Raw genomic sequence first — 19,964 nt, forward strand, 5'->3', positions numbered from 1 at the left:
AGTATTACGGTGGCGGAGAGGATGCTAGATGGGGACTCTTCTTCCGCGGTAGTATGGGCTGAAGTTAGAAACAGGAAAGGAGAGGTCACCCTGTTGGGAGTTTTTTATAGGCCTCCTAATAGTTCTAGGGATGTAGAGGAAAGGATGGCGAAGATGATTCTGGATATGAGTGAAAGTAACAGGGTAGTTATTATGGGAGACTTTAACTTTCCAAATATTGACTGGAAAAGATATAGTTCGAGTACAATAGATGGGTCGCTTTTTGTACAGTGTGTGCAGGAGGGTTTCCTGAAACAATATGTTGACAGGCCAACAAGAGGCGAGGCCACGTTGGATTTGGTTTTGGATAATGAACCAGGCCAGGTGTTGGATTTGGAGGTAGGAGAGCACTTTGGGGACAGTGACCACAATTCGGTGACGTTTACGTTAATGACGGAAAGGGATAAGTATACACCGCAGGGCAAGAGTTATAGCTGGGGGAAGGGCAATTATGATGCCATTAGACGTGACTTGGGGGGGGATAAGGTGGAGAAGTAGGCTGCAAGTGTTGGGCACACTGGATAAGTGGGGCTTGTCAAGGATCAGCTACTGCGTGTTCTTGATAAGTATGTACCGGTCAGACAGGGAGGAAGGCGTCGAACGAGGGAACCGTGGTTTACCAAGGAAGTGGAATCTCTTGTTAAGAGGAAGAAGGAGGCCAAGTGAAGATGAAGTGTGAAGTTTCGGTTGGGGCGATGGATAGTTACAAGGTAGCGAGGAAGGATCTAAAGAGAGAGCTAAGACGAGCAAGGAGGGGACATGAGAAGTATTTGGCAGGAAGGATCAGCGAAAACCCAAAAGCTTTCTATAGGTATGTCAGGAATAAGCGAATGACTAGGGAAAGAGTAGGACCAGTCAAGGACAGGGATGGGAAATTGTGTGTGGAGTCTGAAGAGATAGGCGAGATACTAAATGAATATTTTTCGTCAGTATTCACTCAGGAAAAAGATAATGTTGTGGAGGAGAATGCTGAGCCCCAGGCTAATAGAATAGATGGCATTGAGGTACGTAAGGAAGAGGTGTTGGCAATTCTGGACAGGCTGAAAATAGATAAGTCCCCGGGACCTGATGGGATTTATCCTAGGATTCTCTGGGAGGCCAGGGAAGAGATTGCTGGACCTTTGGCTTTGATTTTTATGTCATCATTGGCTACAGGAATAGTGCCAGAGGACTGGAGGACAGCAAATGTGGTCCCTTTGTTCAAAAAGGGGAGCAGAGACAACCCCGGCAACTATAGACCGGTGAGCCTCACGTCTGTAGTGGGTAAAGTTTTGGAGGGGATTATAAGAGACAAGATTTATAATCATCTAGATAGGAATAATATGATCAGGGATTGTCAGCATGGCTTTGTGAAGGGTAGGTCATGCCTCACAAACCTTATTGAGTTCTTTGAGAAGGTGACTGAACAGGTAGACGAGGGTAGAGCAGTTGATGTGGTGTATATGGATTTCAGCAAAGCGTTTGATAAGGTTCCCCACGGTAGGCTATTGCAAAAAATACGGAGGCTGGGGATTGAGGGTGATTTAGAGATGTGGATCAGAAATTGGCTAGCTGAAAGAAGACAGAGGGTGGTGGTTGATGGGATATGTTCAGAATGGAGTACAGTCACAAGTGGAGTACCACAAGGATCTGTTCTGGGGCCGTTGCTGTTTGTCATTTTTATCAATGACCTAGAGGAAGGCGCAGAAGGGTGGGTGAGTAAATTTGCAGACGATACTAAAGTCGGTGGTGTTGCCGATAGTGTGGAAGGATGTAGCAGGTTACAGAGGGATATAGATAAGCTGCAGAGCTGGGCTGAGAGGTGGCAAATGGAGTTTAATGTAGAGAAGTGTGAGGTGATTCACTTTGGAAGGAATAACAGGAATGCGGAATATTTGGCTAATGGTAAAGTTCTTGAAAGTGTGGATGAGCAGAGGGATCTAGGTGTCCATGTACATAGATCCCTGAAAGTTGCCACCCAGGTTGATAGGGTTGTGAAGAAGGCCTATGGAGTGTTGGCCTTTATTGGTAGAGGAATTGAGTTCCGGAGTCGGGAGGTCATGTTGCAGCTGTACAGAACTCTGGTACGGCCGCATTTGGAGTATTGCGTACAGTTCTGGTCACCGCATTATAGGAAGGACGTGGAGGCTTTGGAGCGGGTGCAGAGGAGATTTACCAGGATGTTGCCTGGTATGGAGGGAAAATCTTATGAGGAAAGGCTGATGGACTTGAGGTTGTTTTCGTTGGAGAGAAGAAGGTTAAGAGGAGACTTAATAGAGGCATACAAAATGATCAGGGGGTTGGATAGGGTGGACAGTGAGAGCCTTCTCCCGCGGATGGATATGGCTGGCACGAGGGGACATAACTTTAAACTGAGGGGTAATAGATATAGGACAGAGGTTAGAGGTAGGTTCTTTACGCAAAGAGTAGTGAGGCCGTGGAATGCCCTACCTGCTACAGTAGTGAACTCGCCAACATTGAGGGCACTTAAACGTTTATTGGATAAACATATGGATGATAATGGCATAGTATAGGTTAGATGGCTTTTGTTTCGGTGCAACATTGTGGGCCGAAGGGCCTGTACTGCGCTGTATTGTTCTATGTTCTATATGTTCTATGACCCAAGCCGGGAATCGAACCCGGGACCCTGGAGCTGTGAAGCAATTGTGCTAACCACTGTGCTACCGTGCTGCCCATGACATTCCTGGCATGTGCCTTATAGATCACTCATTTTGAAACTCAGGGTCGCGGGGCAATCAGTCACGGCATTCTTGATCGCACGACTAAGTGCCAACGGTCACGACCGGCTTTTAAAAATGCCGTCTGTGACTTGCTTTCAGAATGCTGGCCGGCCTGCACATGCGTGCCCCCTCCACAGTGCACAGGCCCAGAGCCCAGCGAGGCAGACTGCCTTCTCAAGACGTCAGCGTGCTGACCCAAGAGCAGATTCTTTTAAACAATTGATGGGAGTCTTCTCTCCAGAAGTGTCAGTAGAGAGCAGGCCATGCACCCCGTATCAGATGTCATGTGCTCCTAGGTGTGAGAGAGATTCCTCTATTTTGTAGCTGCCAGCAGTGCTGGTGTGAGCTCCTCGACCTCTGTGAACAACCCATTAAAAAGCTGAAAACAGGAACAGTATAACAATCATTTCTTGAGCTATGGGTTTATTAATTGTGCCACTGCAAATTAGGATGCAAAGTTCATGTGCGTTATACACAGGGAAGCACTGGCAAATGAAAGATTAAAACCCTCAAAACTTCAAAGGCATTTGAAGGCTAAGCATGGCGAGTTTGAGGACAAACCTCTTGATTTTTTTCAAAGGATGCAGTGAGATCTTATATCAGCAACTGAAGTCCTTAACAGAAATGTAACATTGAATGACAAAGTAAGTGAGATCGTGAGGACCAAGCAGAGTCACCCGTCACATTAAAGGGAAGTGAGAATACTGGGTCACTAAGGTCGGCCCGGGCAAAAAAGTGTGAAAAATAGTAGATGGTGGACAGGCTTTGGGGAGTCAGGGTGTGAGATACTCGGCTGCAGAATTCCAAGTCTCTGACCTGTTCCTGGAACGGTAAGCTCAGGATGTTGACAGTGGGGGATTCAATGATGGTAATGCCATTGAATGTCAAGGGAAGATGGCTGGATACTGTCATTGTCTCGTACTTGTGTGGCATGAATGTTATTTGCCACTCATTAGCCCAAGCCTGAATGTTGGGCGGACCTTGCTGCATATGGCCATTGTGGTAGTCACCACTGTTGTATTGTATTGGATATATGGGTATTACGGTAAGGCTCCTGTACTACAGGTATGGGGGTAGATCCCTGCCTGCTGGCTCCGCCCAGTCGGCAGAGTATAAATGTGTGTGCTCTCTGAACTGCAGCCATTTCGGCAGCAGCTGTAGGAGGCCACACATCTCTGTGTAATAAAGCCTCGATTACTCTCTACTCTCGTCTCATCGTAATTGATAGTGCATCAAGTTAATACACAGAGATTTTACAAAGATGGATCTCCGCATCAAGCCAGATCGCCTGCAGCTGTATCCTCAAGCAGACCACGCCAAAAAGGACTTCGCACATTGGCTAGCTTGCTTTGAAGCATACATCGGATCTGCGACAGACCAAATTCCAGAAGCACAGAAGCTCCAGATTCTGTACACGCGGCTGAGCTCCGATGTCCTTCCCCTCATCCAGGACGTGCATCCCTACGCCGAGGTCATGGCGCTACTGAAGGAGAACTACGCTCAGCAGGCCAACAAGATCAACTTCCCGGTGAGTCTGTGGAAGGTTTCTGGCGTGCTCTGCTCGACCTGGTGAGAGACTGTGATTGCCAGGCCTTTTCGGCCGCTGAACATTCTAACCTGCTAATGAGAGACGCGTTCATTACGGGCATAGGATCAGCCTACATCCGCCAGCGCCTCTTAGAAGGGGCTATGCTTGACCTCGCAGCGACCAAAAAACTAGCGCTCTCGCTCACAGTCGCCTCACGCAACGTACAGGTGTATGCCCCCGACCGCACGGCCCACCCCTCCTGGGCATCGTGGACCCCGCTAGTGGCCACCCCATCGTGGACCCCATCAGCGACCGCCCCCAGCCAACCCCACGCCTGCGCCGCGCGACAGCCAACCAACCCCGGGGGACCCAAGTGCTACTTCTGCGGACAGACAAAACACCCCCAGCAGCACTGCCCGGCGCGGAGCGCACTCTGCAAGACCTGTGGCAAGAAAGGACATTTTGTTGCAGTGTGCCAGGCCCGCTCAATCGCCGCTATTGTCTCTGCACCCCCCGCGTTCGGCCCATGGGCGCCGCCATCTTGCTCCTCTCACAACACGCGCGGCCCGTGGGCGCCACCAACTTGCCTGCCTCAGGACACGTGCGGCCCATGGGCACCGCCATCTTCCCCGCCTCGGGACCCTTGCCGGTCGGGCATCTCATCAGGCCGCTCATCGCCTGCAACCGCCGCCGGCCAGCCGCGTCTCGCCTCCGTCACGATCGACCAGTCCCGACCGCACAACCTCGCGACCACGTCGACAAAGGTGAAGGTCGACGGGCATGGGATATCCTGCCTTCTGGACTCCGGGAGCACAGATCTTCATCCACCCCGATACGGTAAGGCGCTGTTCCCTCGCGGTACACCCCATTAACCAAAGAATCTCCCTGGCCTCCGGATCCCACTCCGTGGCGATCCGGGGGTACTGCATCGCCACCCTCACCATCCAGGGCGTAGAATTCAGCGGCTTCCGGCTCTACGTCCTCCCCAACCTCTGCGCTGCCTTACTACTCTGCCTGGACTTCCAGTGCAACCTCCAGAGCCTAACCCTGAAATTTGGCGGGCCCCTACCACCCCTTACTGTATGCGGCCTCACGACCCTTAAGGTCGACCCGCCTTCTCTGTTTGCAAACCTCACCCCGGATTGCAAATCCGTCGCCACCAGAAGCAGACGGTACAGTGCCCAGGACAGGACCTTCATCAGGTCTGAGGTCCAGTGGCTGCTGTGGGAAGGTATTATCGAGGCCAGCAACAGCCCCTGGAGAGCCCAAGTGGTAGCGGTGAAAACGGGGGAGAAAAACAGGATGGTCGTCGACTACAGTCAGACCATCAATCGGTACACGCAGCTCGACACGTACCCCCTCCCACGCATATCTGATATGGTCAATCAGATTGCACAGTACCGGGTCTTCTCGACAGTGGACCTGAAATCTGCCGACCACCAGCTCCCCATTCGAAAAGCGGACCGCCCGTACACCGCGTTTGAAGCGGATGCCCGCCTTTACCATTTCCTTAGGGTTCTCTTCGGCGTCACTAACGGGGTCTCAGTCTTTCAACGGGATATGGACTGAATGGTTGACCAGTACGGGCTGCGGGCCACTTTCCCGTACCTGGATAACGTCACTATCTGCGGCCATGACCAGCAGGACCACGACGCTAACCTTTCCAAATTTCTCCACACCGCCAAACTCCTCAACCTAACCTACAACAAGGAGAAGCGTGTGTTCAGCATGAACCGATTAGGCATCCTCGGCTATCTGGTTCAGAACGGAGTTATAGGGCCCGACCCTGATCGCATGCGCCCCCTCATGGATCTCCCCCTTTCCCACTGCCCCAAGGCCCTCAAACGATGCCTAGGGTTCTTTTCGTACTACGACCAGTGGGCCCCTAACTATGCGGACAAGGCCCGCCCACTCATTCACTCCACCGGTTTCCCACTGACGGCCGAGGCTCACCAGGCATTCAACCGTATCAAGGCTGACATCGCAAGGCCGCGATGCACGCGGTCGACGAGATGCTCCCCTACCAAGTCGACAGCGATGCATCAGACGTCGCTCTGGCCGCCACCCTCAACCAGGCAGGCAGGCCCGTGGCATTCTTTTCCCGCACCCTCCATGCATCCGAAATTCGGCACTCCTCCGTCGAAAAGGAGGCCCAAGCTATCGTTGAAGCTGTGCGGCACTGGAGGCATTACCTGGCCGGCAGGAGATTCACTCTCCTCACAGATCAACGGTTGGTTGCCTTCATGTTTAACAACACACAGCGGGGTAAGATCAAAAATGACAAGATCTTGCGGTGGAGTATCGAGCTCTCCACCTTTAATTACGAGACTTTGTATCGTCCCGGTAAGCTCAACGAGCCCCTCGATGCCCTGTCCCGAGGTACATGTGCCAGCGCACAAGTGGACCGACTCCGGACCCTGCACAACGATCTCTGTCACCCAGGGGTCACCCGCTTTTATCACTTCATTAAGGCCCGCAATCTGCCCTACTCCATCGAGGAAGTCTGGGCTGTCACCAGAGACTGCCAGGTCTGCGCGGAGTGTAAACCGCACTTCTACCGGCCAGACAGTGCGCGGCTGGTGAAGGCCTCCCGCCCCTTTGAACGCCTCAGCGTGGACTTCAAAGGGCCCCTCCCCTCCACTGACCACAACACGTATTTTCTCAATGTGGTTGAAGAATATTCCAGATTCCCCTTCGCCATCCCATGCCCGATATGACGTTTGCCACCGTCATCAAAGCCCTCAACACCACCTTCGCTCTGTTCGGTTTCCCCGCCTACGTCCACAGTGACCGGGGATCCTCATTTATTTTTATTTAAAAAAATATATATTTTATTCAAAATTTTGTGGCCAAACATAACAGTACATAGTTTTTTCTTTTGAACAACAACAAAGCAATATAAATAACCGTGGCCAATTTTAAACAAATAAATAAATAATATATAAACAAAAACAAAAACAAAACTGAGTGGCAACTGCCTTGTCAAAAATAGTTACTCTCCAAAGATACAATCCAACAATCCAATATACATTACCTATAACAAGTGTCTATACATATACAATGACATCCCTGAGAGTCTGTCCGGTTCCTCCCCCCCCCCCCCCCCCCCTGGGTTGCTGCTGTTGTCTTCTTCTGTTCCATTCCCTCTATCTTTCTGTGAGGTAGTCAACGAACGGTTGCCACCGCCTGGTGAACCCTTGAGCTGAACCCCTTAATACGAACTTGATCCGTTCTAACTTTATAAACCCTGCCATGTCGTTTATCCAGGTCTCCACACCCGGGGGTTTGGCTTCCTTCCACATTAACAATATCCTGAGCCGGGCTACCAGGGACGCAAAGGCCAAAACATCAGCCTCGCTCGCCTCCTGCACTCCCAGCTCTTCTGCAACCCCGAATATAGCCAACCCCCAGCTTGGTTCGACTTGGGCCCCCACCACCTTCGAAAGCACCTTTGCCACCCCCACCCAAAACCCCTGTAGTGCCGGGCATGACCAGAACATGTGGGTGTGATTCGCTGGGCTTCTCGAGCATCTCCCACACCTATCCTCTACCCCAAAAAATTTACTGAGCCGTACTCCAGTCATATGCGCCCTGTGTAGAACCTTGAATTGTATCAGGCTTAGCCTGGCACACGAGGACGATGAGTTTACCCTACGTAGGGCGTCGGCCCACAGCCCCTCCTCAATCTCCTCCACCAGCTCTTCTTCCCATTTCCCTTTCAGCTCATCTACCATGATCTCCCCCTCGTCCCTCATTTCCCTATATATGTCCGACACCTTACCATCCCCCACCCATGTCTCTGAGATCACTCTATCCTGCACCTCCTGCGTCGGGAGCTGCGGGAATTCCCTCACCTGTTGCCTCGTGAAAGCCCTCAGTTGCATATACCGAAATGTATTCCCTTGGGGCAACCCATATTTTTCCGTCAGCGCTCCCAGACTCGCAAACGTCCCATCTACGAACAGATCTCTCAATTGTACTATCCCAGCTCTTTGCTATGCTCCAAATCCCCCATCCATTCTCCCCGGAACAAACCTATGGTTATTTCTTATCGGGGACCGCTCAGAGGCTCGCGTCTTTCCCCTATGCCGTCTCCACTGCCCCCAAATTTTCAATGTAGCCACCACCACCGGGCTTGTGGTGTATTTCTTCGGTGAGAACGGCAACGGTGCCGTCACCATTGCTTGTAGGCTAGTCCCCCTGCAGGATGCCCTCTCCAATCTCTTCCACGCCGCTCCCTCCCCTTCTCCCATCCACTTACACACCATTGAAACATTGGCAGCCCAGTAATAGTCGTTTAGGCTCGGTAGTGCCAACCCCCCCCCGTCCCTACTACGCTGCAAAAATCCCCTCCTCACTCTCGGGGTCTTCCCGGCCCACACAAAACCCATAATACGCTTCTCGATTCTCTTGAAAAAAGCCTTCGTGACCACCACCGGGAGGCACTGAAACACAAAAAGGAATCTCGGGAGGACCACCATTTTAACCGCCTGCACCCTACCTGCCAGTGACAGGGACACCGTGTCCCATCTCTTAAAGTCCTCCTCCATCTGCTCCACCAACCGTGTTAAATTAAGCCTGTGTAATGTACCCCAATTCTTGGCTATCTGGATCCCCAAGTACCGGAAGTCCCTTGTTACCTTCCTCAACGGTAAATCCTCTATTTCCCTGCTCTGCTCCCCTGGATGCACCACGAACAATTCACTTTTCCCCATGTTCAATTTATACCCTGAAAAATCCCCAAACTCCCCAAGTATCCGCATTATCTCTGGCATCCCCTCCGCCGGGTCCACCACATACAACAACAAATCATCCGCATACAGAGATACCCGGTGTTCTTCTCCTCCCCTGAGTACTCCCCTCCACTTCCTGGAACCCCTCAATGCTATGGCCAGGGGCTCAATCGCCAATGCAAACAATAATGGGGACAGAGGACATCCCTGCCTCGTCCCTCTATGGAGCCAAAAATAATCAGACCCCCGTCCATTCGTGACCACGCTCACCATCGGAGCCCTATACAGCAACTGTACCCATCTGATATACCCATCTCCAAAGCCAAATCTCCTCAGCACCTCCCACAAATAATCCCACTCCACTCTATCAAATGCTTTCTCGGCATCCATCGCCACCACTATCTCCGCTTCCCCCTCTGGTGGGGGCATCATCATTACCCCTAGCAGCCTCCGTATATTTGTGTTCAGCTGTCTCCCCTTCACAAACCCAGTTTGGTCCTCATGAACCACCTCCGGGACACAATCCTCTATCCTCGTTGCCATTACCTTGGCCAGAATCTTAGCATCCACATTCAGGAGGGAAATGGGCCTATAGGACCCGCATTGCAGCGGGTCTTTTTCCTTCTTTAGGAGGAGCGATATCGTTGCCTCTGACATAGTCGGGGGCAGCTGCCCCCTTTCCCTAGCCTCATTAAAGGTTCTCATCAGTAGCGGGGCCAGCAAGTCCATATATTTCCTATAGAATTCCACTGGGAATCCGTCTGGTCCCGGGGCCTTCCCCGCCTTCCAATCCCTTTCACTACTTCCTCCGTCTCAATCTGTGCTCCCAGTCCCGCCCTTTCCTGCTCCTCCAACTTAGGAAATTCCAGCTGATCCAGAAAACACATCATTCTCTCCTTCCCTTCCGGGGGCTGAGCTTCATATAATCTTTCATAAAATGCCTTGAACACTCCATTCACTCTCTCCGCTCCATCTCTCCCTCCTCATCTCTCACCCCCCCATCTCCCTCGTTGCTCCCCTTTTCCTCAGTTGGTGGGCCAGCAACCTGCTCGCCTTCTCCTCATATTCGTACTGTACACCCTGTGCCTTCCTCCATTGTGCCTCTGCATTACCCGTAGTCAACAAGTCAAATTCTACATGTAGCCTTTGCCTTTCCCTGTACAGTCCCTCCTCCGGTGCCTCCGCATATTGTCTGTCCACCCTCAAAAGTTCTTTCAACAACCGCTCCCTTTCCCTACCCTCCTGCTTTCCTTTATGTGCCCTGATAGATATCAGCTCCCCTCTAACCACAGCCTTCAACTCCTCCCAGACCACTCCCACCTGAACCTCCCCATTGTCATTGAGTTCCAAGTACCTTTCAATACACCCCCTCACCCTTAAACACACCCCCTCATCTGCCAATAATCCCATGTCCATTCTCCAGGGTGGGTGCTGTTCTTTTTCCTCCCCTATCTCCAGGTCCACCCAATGTGGAGCGTGGTCCAAAATAGCTATAGCCGTGTACTCCGTCCCCGTCACCTTCGGGATCAGTGCCCTTCCCAAAACAAAAAAGTCTATCCGTGAATAGACTTTGTGGACATAGGAGAAAAACGAAAACTCCTTACTCCTAGGTCTACTAAATCTCCAGGGGTCTACTCCTCCCATCTGCTCCATAAAGTCCTTGAGCACCCTAGCTGCAGCCGGCCTCCTTCCGGTCCTGGACCTCGATCTGTCCAGCCCTTGGTCCAGCACCGTATTAAAATCTCCACCCATTACCAACTTTCCCGCCTCTAGGTCCGGGATGCGTCCCAACATACGCCTCATAAAATTGGCATCATCCCAGTTCGGGGCATATACGTTCACTAAAACCACCACCTCCCCTTGCAATCTGCCACTCACCATCACGTATCTGCCCCCACTATCCGCCACTATGGTCTTTGCCTCAAACATTACCCGCTTCCCCACTAATATAGCCACCCCCTTTTTTGCGTCTAGCCCCGAATGAAACACCTGCCCCACCCATCCTTTGCGAAGTCTGACCTGGTCTATCAGTTTCAGATGCGTCTCCTGCAGCATAACCACATCTGCCTTAAGTTTTTTTAGGTGTGCGAGTACCCGTGCCCTCTTAATCGGCCCGTTCAGCCCTCTCACATTCCACGTGATCAGCCGGGTTGGGGGGCTCTTTACCCCCCCCCCCCCTTGTCGACTAGCCATCTCCTTTTTCAATCCAGCTCCTCTCCCGGTTCCCACATAGCCGTATCTCCCCCCAACGGCGCCCTCCCGCCCCGACCACCCCACCCCATACCAGCTCCCCCTTCTCCCCAGCAGCAGCAACCCAGTTAATCCCCCCCCACCGCTAGATCCCTTTCTAGCGTAATTGCACCCCTCATGTTGCTCCCAGAAGTCAGCAAACTCTGGCCGACCTCGGCTTTCCCCCGTGACCTCGGCCCCCACTGTGCGAGGCCCCCTCCTTCCTGCTTCCCTGTTCCCGCCATGATTACCATAGCGCGGGAACAAATCCCGCGCTACCCATTTGGCCCCGCCCCCAATGGCCGGCACCCCCAGCTCCCCATCCTCCCCCCCCCCCCCCCTCCCCCACGACATGGGGAAGAGAGAAAAGTTACAGGGTCGCAGGATTAACAACTTGGGAAATCATCTCTTCCCTCATCTCCCTCCCCCTTCACCCCACCACTTTATCCCAAACGTTCTTTTTCTAGCCCGCTTGTTCCAGTTTATCCTCGACAATAAATGTCCACGCCTCTTCTGCCGTTTCAAAGTAGTGGTGTTTCCCTTGATGTGTGACCCACAGTCTTGCCGGCTGCAGCATTCCAAATTTAACCTTCCTTTTGTGCAGCACCGCCTTGGCCCGATTAAAGCTTGCCCTCCTTCTCGCCACCTCCGCACTCCAATCTTGATATACGTGGATCACCGCGTTCTCCCACCTACTGCTCCGGGTTTTCTTTGCCCATCTGAGGACCATCTCTCTGTCCTTATATCGGAGAAATCTCACCACTATGGCTCGAGGAATTTTTCCAGCCCTCGGTCTTCGCGCCATAACTCGATAAGCTCCCTCCACCTCCAACGGGCCCGTCGGGGCCTCCGATCCCATTAACGAGTGAAGCATCGTGCTCACATATGCCCCGACTTCCGCCCCTTCTGCACCTTCGGGAAGACCAAGAATCCTTAAATTCTTCCTCCTTGCATTATTCTCCAGCACCTCCAGCCTTTCCACACACCTTTTGTGTTGTGCCTCGTGCATCTCTGTCTTCACCACCAGGCCCTGTATTTCGTCCTCATTCTCAGCAGCCTTTGCCTTCACGACCCAAAGCTCCTGCTCCTGGGTCTTTTGCTCCTCCTTTAGCCCTTCAATCGCCTGTAATATCGGGGCCAACAGCTCCTTCTTCCTCTCCTTTTTAAGTTCTTCCACGCAGCGCCGCAGGAACTCGTTGGTCAGGGCCCCATATTAAACTGCCACCTTCCGACGCCATCTTGCTTTATGCTTGCCTTCCTGGCCGCTGCTCTAGAGGATCCACCGCAATCCGGCCACTTTCCTCTCCTTTTTCCATCCGTGTCCAGGGGGGATTCCCTTCTGGTTTACCGCACAGTGTTTTTAGCCGTTAAAATTGCCGTTGGGGCTCCTATCAAGAGCCCAAAAGTCCGTTCCACCGGGAGCTGCCGAAACATGTGACTTAGCTGGTCATCGCCGCATCCGGAAGTCTGGGGATCCTCATTTATGAGCGATGGGCTGCGCTAGTACCTGCTCAACAGGGGCATTGCCTCGAGCAGGACGACCAGCTACAACCCCTGGGGAAATGGGCAGGTGGAGCGGGAGAATGGGACGGTCTGGAAGGCCGTCCAGCTGGCCCTACGGTCCAGAAATCTCCCGGCCTCCCGCTGGGAGGAGGTCCTCCCCGACGCACTTCACTCCATTCGGTCACTCTTGTGCACGGCGACTAACTAAATCCCCCATGAACGTCTCTTTGCCTTCCCCAGGAAGTCCACCTCCGGGGTTTCGCTCCCAACGTGGCTGGCAACTCCAGGTCCCGTTCTCCTCCGCAAGCACGTGCAGCTCTGTTGGTTGAGAGTGTACATCTACTCCGCGCAAACCCGCAGTACACCTACATAGCGTAACCCGACGGCCGCCAAGATACAGTCTCCCTCAGGGACCAGGCACCAGCTGGGTCCCCCCCCCCTTCCTCCTCTGCCCCGGCACCACCCTCCCTTCCCCAGTGCACCCCACCACAGCCTCCGCTCCAGGACAATCCATCCTCCCCTTGGTCCCACCCGGGGATGAAGTGGATGTCGACACACTCCCGGAGTCACCGACGACCGAGCCGACGCCTGACTCGCCACCAGCACTGCAGCGCTCTCAACGGCGGATCAAGGCGCCTGACCGTCTAAATGTGTAACCTTCTCTGAAATTTTAATGACAACCTGTATGTAAATAGTTTTCCACCACCCTCACTGGACTCATTTTTAACAGGGGGTGAATGTGATAGTCACCACTGTTGTATTATATTGTATGTACTGCACTGCATACGAGGGTATTACGGTAAGGCCCCTGTACTACAGGTACGGGGGTAGTTCCCTGCCTTCTGGCTCCGCCCAGTAGGCAGAGTATAAATGTGTGTGCTCTCCGAACTGCAGCCACTTCGGCAGCAGCTGTAGGAGGCCACACATCTCTGTGTAATAAAGCCTTGATTACTCTCTACTCTCGTCTCGCCGTAATTGATAGTGCATCAGCCATAGGCTGCTTCAGTATTTGACGAGCTGCAAAAGGTGAACATTGTGCAATCATGCACGAACATCCCCATTTCTGACGTTGTGAAGGAGGGAAGATCATTGATGAAGCAACTGAAGATGATTCGGTCCAGGACATTACCCTGAGGAACTCCTGCAGCGATGTCCTGCAACTGAGATGACTGACCTCCAACCAATCACAAACATCTTCCTTTGTGCTAGGTGTGACTTCCAGCAGTAGAGAGTTTCCCCCGGATAGGGCTCCTTCATGCTGCACTCAGTCAAATGCTGCCTTGATATCAAGGGCAGTCACTCTTGTCGCATCTCTTGAGTTCAGCTCCCTTGTCCATGTTTGGATTAAGGTTGATGTGCAGATGCCGGCGTTGGACTGGGGTGAGCACAGTACGAAGTCTTACAACACCAGGTTAAAGTCCAACAGGTTTGTTTCGATGTCACTAGCTTTCGGAGCGCTGCTCCTTCACCTGAGGAAGGAGCAGCACTCCGAAAGCTAGTGACATCGAAACAAACCTGTTGGACTTTAACCTGGTGTTGTAAGACTTCGTACTGGATTAAGGTTGTCATGAGGTCACGAGCTGAGTGGCCCTGGCAGAACCCAAAGTGACAGTCAGTGAACAGGTTATTACTGAGTAAGTGACACTTGATAGCATTTTCCATGATACACTTTCCTGATGATTGAGTCTATTGGTGGGGCAGTAATTGGCCGGGATGGATTTGTCCTCACTCTCACTGTTCTTGTACTCATTGCAGTCTCAATCAAAACTGTCAAGTTACTCTCTGTGGACTTGGCGACATTGTCCCTGTATTCCAGGAGGTCATACCCTATTGTGCCTGACATCTCATCCCAATTGTCTCTGTACTCCCTCCTCATGGCCTTGTCTCACCCCCACTATTCCTGCATTCCCACCCCCTCCAGATCCTCAACAGTTCAAAATAATTACTAAAATGCATAGGCGATTTTTGTGAAAATAGACTTTATTTCAGTAAAAACATTTCTATGTAGAAACAAAGAAAAAGCATTTGACAGTAAGGGCTTGGGCCCTGTTCACAATTGCACTCCATGCAGAGCACAGCCGGATTCGATCCCAATGATGCATGCAAAACAAAGAGGTGAAAATATTTATAAATGTCACAAACAATCATATAAATTTTTCTGTACAAAATCTTGACCATATATTACAAAGTGGCGTGCTAGTACATGATGGCAATTTTTTTAAGGTATGAAAATAAGTTCTGTTTTAAGTTTGACAGCTGCTCAGGAGCATGGAACATAGAGTATGTATTTGCACGAACGCAGGGTGTCAGCTGAAAACTGGCAGGTTATTGTGGCTTGGCATCTGAAAATCTGTTTTCATGTTTAGAAATTCATTCAGCTGACTTTCTTGAATAAGGCAGAGGACAAACCTTAGCATTACCCGCCGTTAGCAATGCCATGGATCGGATCTCAAAATACGCGGATACTTTCCACCCTCGTGGTTTCAGGTGAAGTTGTCACCTTCTAGTTTTGCACCGAGCTGGCTAGATTTTGGACAGGCTGTTTGGAAATTTCTAACATGCAAACAGGACACCAGTCTGATGTCTGACATGGAAAACATGTTTCCATTTAGCTTTTATATCTCATGACATAAGAGACATTTGTTTCAAACTTTTAAATACATTTTCATCAGCAACAATGCAAATATTACAACACCAGCCCTGATCGTAAATCCCTGCGCCTTGCAGCTGCGTCATTTTTGACTTGGCAAATGGTGACAGCCCTAGAAACAAACTGACTGCTATTAGAAGTCAGAATTCACCGATGTGCAACCTCAGAAAGACACTAACCAGTGAGACAACATCTAGTAAAAAACTGGTGGTCACCAATTAGTTACATCGCAATTCCATTGTCACTCAGGTTCCTATTCATCATAACTGGTCAGTGAGACCCTGGCATATCTCTGGCCACAGGGCCACTATCTGTCTGACTCTGAAGTTTATGAGATGCAGAGATTTATACCTCTGCAAAGCTTAAACAATATTGCCATGTAGCTACTTTAAAAGAACGGCTCTGTGTGTTGAGCAGTCACTGAAGGATCAATGCATGAACAGTATTAGTCACGTATCTTCTGACAGTTACAGATGAGGTGAGCTGAAGCTCGATATTTCCAGGAGGCTGAAAATTGTATTTATTATTCATTTGGATAAAGGCATTCTCTTCTGTTGGTCATTGGGGTTAGTGCTCAGTGCAGATTAGAGCTTCTGGCCAAGCTCTTTCAACTGCAACATTGCAAACACTGGTGACTTGAGTAAAAGGTCTCCAAAGGCAAAGGGATGGTGAATGTTTCTTTAGGTTTTGCAGCAGAAAGGATTCTGCATCAATGGATGTGATCTCTGTTTGATGTTAACAATTCCTCTCCGTTTCCAATCATTTCCAAGGTCCACCATCATCTCAAGTGGTTTGCTGGATTCAAGGTAGAAGTTGCTCTCTATTACTCGAGTTTGAATCGGAGTTACTCACTGTTACTGGATCCCAGGGGGGAGTTACTCTTTTACTGGATCCAAAGTGAGAGTTACTCTCAAGTTGCTGGATCATAGGTGGGAGTTACTCTCTGTTACTGGATCCCAGGTTTGAGTTACTTGTTGCTACTGGATCCCAGTTCCAAGTTACTCTCTTTTACTGGATCCCAATCTTTTGAATAGCTGCTTTCCTTTGGAAAAAAAACCCTTTTTCTTCTTGTTATTGGAGATGTTCTCACTGCATCCCTGATTGTCCATACTCGGTCCAGTGACAGCAGGATAATCGGTTACTGGCGAAGCAGGGCTCAAAACGTCTGCTTCATCTGAGCTCAGCTGATGGGAGAAAATCAGAACAAACATTATTGATGTGATACAGGAGAGAAGGAAACACACTTCACATTACACACTCGTTGCCACCTCAACACACACTTCAAACAAAGACAAACTCCATTGCCTCTAAACTCTGCTGGTTGTGTCTTTAGGCCAATAACTAGTTACGCAGCTGTTTAGATATTGAAATCTTGTAAACCGTGTCACAATCACCCTCGCACCATCATTATCACTTGCCCAAAAGAGTCTCAATCTCTGAACAAAGGTAGGCAGATTTGTTATTTGTACAGCAACTTATCACACTTTTCAGAAATATACTTCAGAATTAAATGGTTCTGGGAAATGTCAAAACGTTGATATTTTATACACAGCAGTACCCAATGTCCAGCAATGAGATGAATGACCAGTTGATCCTCGTGCACTGATAGTGGTTGAGATAAATATTGGACACAACATCAGAAGAATTTCCTGTTCTTCTTTGAATGGTACTGTGGTGTTTTTAATTTTGAGCTCAGCCATAAAGTAATTCGACCCTGTAAGCCATCAAGATTGGCTATAGTCTTGTATTAATCCTGTATCTCACAATCTCCTCCACGATGGCCCCCATGAGCAGAAAAGACTGAGCTTTCATTCCTTGGTTCAGTTTAAAGTCAAAGGGTGGAACTGATTGTCAATTCTACACGGTTCCCCTGAACCATTTGTGCCAGCTAACAGTAACTGTGCTTCTGATGTTCATTCATGTCATGCACAATCTGTTGAAGCTTCAGTCCTCCTTTTGCTGATCATTTATGTTTCCAGAAGGATCATTTTTTTCTTATCCTGAGGACTCAGACCTTAATTGAGTTGCCTTCTAAAGCTGTTGCTTCAGTGCAGAGCATAAGCAAAGCTGATCACATCATGGGCTTCACTGCAGTTCATCCATTTGCCTTCCTGCATTCTGATTTTTAAACTATAAAATTAGCCAGGAGTTCACAAATGAGGACTTGAAAAGACACTTACTGCAGATTTAGTATTTATTTGGCTGGTTAAATTTAACAATATTTGCATTTTAATATTAATTGATTTGATTTTAATTAACAAAGAGAAATGTTCACATCAGTGATTACAGAGTGGGTGTATGTCAGCTCTCAATGGGACACCGTCTCTCTTCCATGTGGGTGGCACAGTGTTTAGCACTGCTGCCTCACAGTGCCAGGGAGCAGGGTTCAATTCCGACACTTGGGTGGAGTTTGCACACTCTCCTCGTATCTGCGTGGGTTTCCTCCGGGTGCTCCGGTTTCCTCCCACAGTCTAAAGATGTACAGGTTAGACGGATTGACCATGATAAATTATCCCTTAGCATCCAAAAGATTAGGTGGGGCCATTGGGGATGGGGTGGGCCTAGGTCAGGTGTTCTTTTAGAGGGTCGGTGCAGGCTCAAGGGGCCGAATGGCCTCCTTCTGCACTGTAATGATTCCAAATTCAATGCCTCCATGTTGGTGTTGCTCTGTCTGTTGGTTGCTCTCTGCCTCTGTGCAGGGAGGACTGTTTTGCATCAGTCATATTGTAGATAATAGGCCAGCTTCCAGGGCAATTTATGCGACTTGAGATGCATAAATGTAAGCAAACAAATAAAGATTTGCTTAGAATAATTCATTGAGACTAAGAGGAATGTTTTAAAAGCGGCCATTGTTGAAGCAACGGGGACGACATGGAATTTGTATCATGCCATTAATCCTAATATAATAGAGTTGTACATTTCTTACTCATTACTCTTACCTTTTCTGTACCATATCTTCTGTCATAGCTACTCCATAGCAAAGATTGCCACAAAACCGGTGGTAAAAGTGTTGCCCTAAGAAGAGCTGATCAAAGGTACCAAATAACAGAGTCCCAGTTACCTCAGACAGCCATAGCCAATCAAATGACTGGCATTATTAATGATTAGTCAATAACACCATTACTGCTGCATCATGTGACCAGCAGGATTGCAGAGCCTTGTTTTTTTTTGTCTGAACAACTCCCATTCCAAGACATCTGGCACCACATTCTGTGACGGTACTGTTGGTCTGAATAAACCTTTAACATCTTGTCTTTAGAGATAACCAGCATGTGCGATGCTGTACCACAAATTCCAAGGTTTTCCTCATGGATATTGATAACAGTGAGCCAGTGTATTTACCAGTGTTTATTAATCAAAAAGCGATGGGACTAAACAGTGTTAGCCAGTCGCAAAAGGATCATGCAAAGCAAGCAAGAAACTGTTGTTAGCCATGACCCAGGATAAATCAACATCCTATCTTACCAACAGGTGTCACATAACACTGTCAACCACTTATACTACTGAAGATACCTCTGCTGTCAGATCTTCTGTACCTCACATTCCAACTACTACCACAGCATAACCATCTCACCATCATCCAACAGCCTCCCTTCTCGTTCTCCAGGTGAGAAGAAAAAATAGTAAACTAGATTTGAAAGCTGATGACATACAACTGGACTACTCCCTTAACCTGTTAAATTCTTTTACATTGGAAAGATGGAGCCCATTTGAATGAACTTCAACTGCTTTCCCTTGCGATCCATTCGCACTAATGGGCAATGCAAATCTGCCCCTCTATTCAGTAAAATAGTGGAGGCAATGCCAGGGTGAATGCCAATTCAGAAAAAACCAGCTAATAGGGGGTGCAGAACCTAATTGGAACTGAATTCAAGGGAGAAGCAAAAATAGAAAATGCCAAAAATTGCATAGCATATCAGGCAACATCTGTTGAGAGAAACAGAATAACAGCTTCTAGTTGATGACCCTTTGTCTGTGTTAGTATTTCCAGCGTTTTTTGTTTTTATTACAGATTTCTGCATCCGTAGTATTTTGCATTTGTATTAAGCGTGACATGTCCTCTTCTAGCTAACCTGAGTGTCAGTGAAACAGCCAAGCACATCTAATATTCTATTACTGTTATCTAGCATTATCTGCGGTGGAAGTGCACACATGAAGTCCTTCTTTGCAACCAGAGCAAAGGACAGAGCCAAAAGAGCATAATACAGGCAAACCTGCCATATCTTGCGTTTAATCTGGTACAAGTGATTGAAGTACATTTTGAATCCTTTTTTTGTGACTCACAAAGAGAATCCCAAACCTTTCGGTCATGCTCCATGACTTTCCAGTTGCTTTTTATTCTAAGAATGGTCCGAACTTGGCGTACCTTGTACCCATGCTCCGCTTTGAGAGTTACAAAGCTCTGGCAGCTCACATACATTCTGAGCAGTATCAGCTCCCAATAGATGAATCTCCAGTTTACGTCCAGCAGTGGGGAAATTCAGAATAGGAAGTTAACGGGAGTGGGAACTGGAGCTGCACCAACCCAGGCTAGAGCTATCCTATCCATATTAGCTACCTCA

General features: G+C 49.4%; 1 protein-coding gene and 1 pseudogene across 13 annotated transcripts in view; both read right to left on the reverse strand.

The window, feature by feature from the left end:
* The window catches only part of LOC140387115 (myeloperoxidase-like), a 67,624-nt pseudogene extending 52,996 nt beyond the window's left edge, over positions 1-14,628 (reverse strand).
* An 84-nt stretch (positions 14,629-14,712) lies between these two features.
* Positions 14,713-19,964, reverse strand: part of LOC140386756 (RIMS-binding protein 2-like) — a 467,093-nt gene continuing 461,841 nt past the window's right edge. For 12 of the 13 annotated variants that reach the window (XM_072469420.1, XM_072469419.1, XM_072469418.1 and 9 more), the window contains one exon: positions 14,713-16,586. In XM_072469420.1, the coding sequence (XP_072325521.1) occupies positions 16,401-16,586 (186 nt within the window). In that variant the 3' untranslated portion in view covers positions 14,713-16,400. The remainder of the gene's footprint in view (positions 16,587-19,964) is intronic. The other variant, XM_072469424.1, reaches the window with a different exon arrangement.

This window comes from Scyliorhinus torazame, chromosome 12 (assembly GCF_047496885.1).
Source record: "Scyliorhinus torazame isolate Kashiwa2021f chromosome 12, sScyTor2.1, whole genome shotgun sequence".
NCBI lineage: Eukaryota > Metazoa > Chordata > Chondrichthyes > Carcharhiniformes > Scyliorhinidae > Scyliorhinus > Scyliorhinus torazame.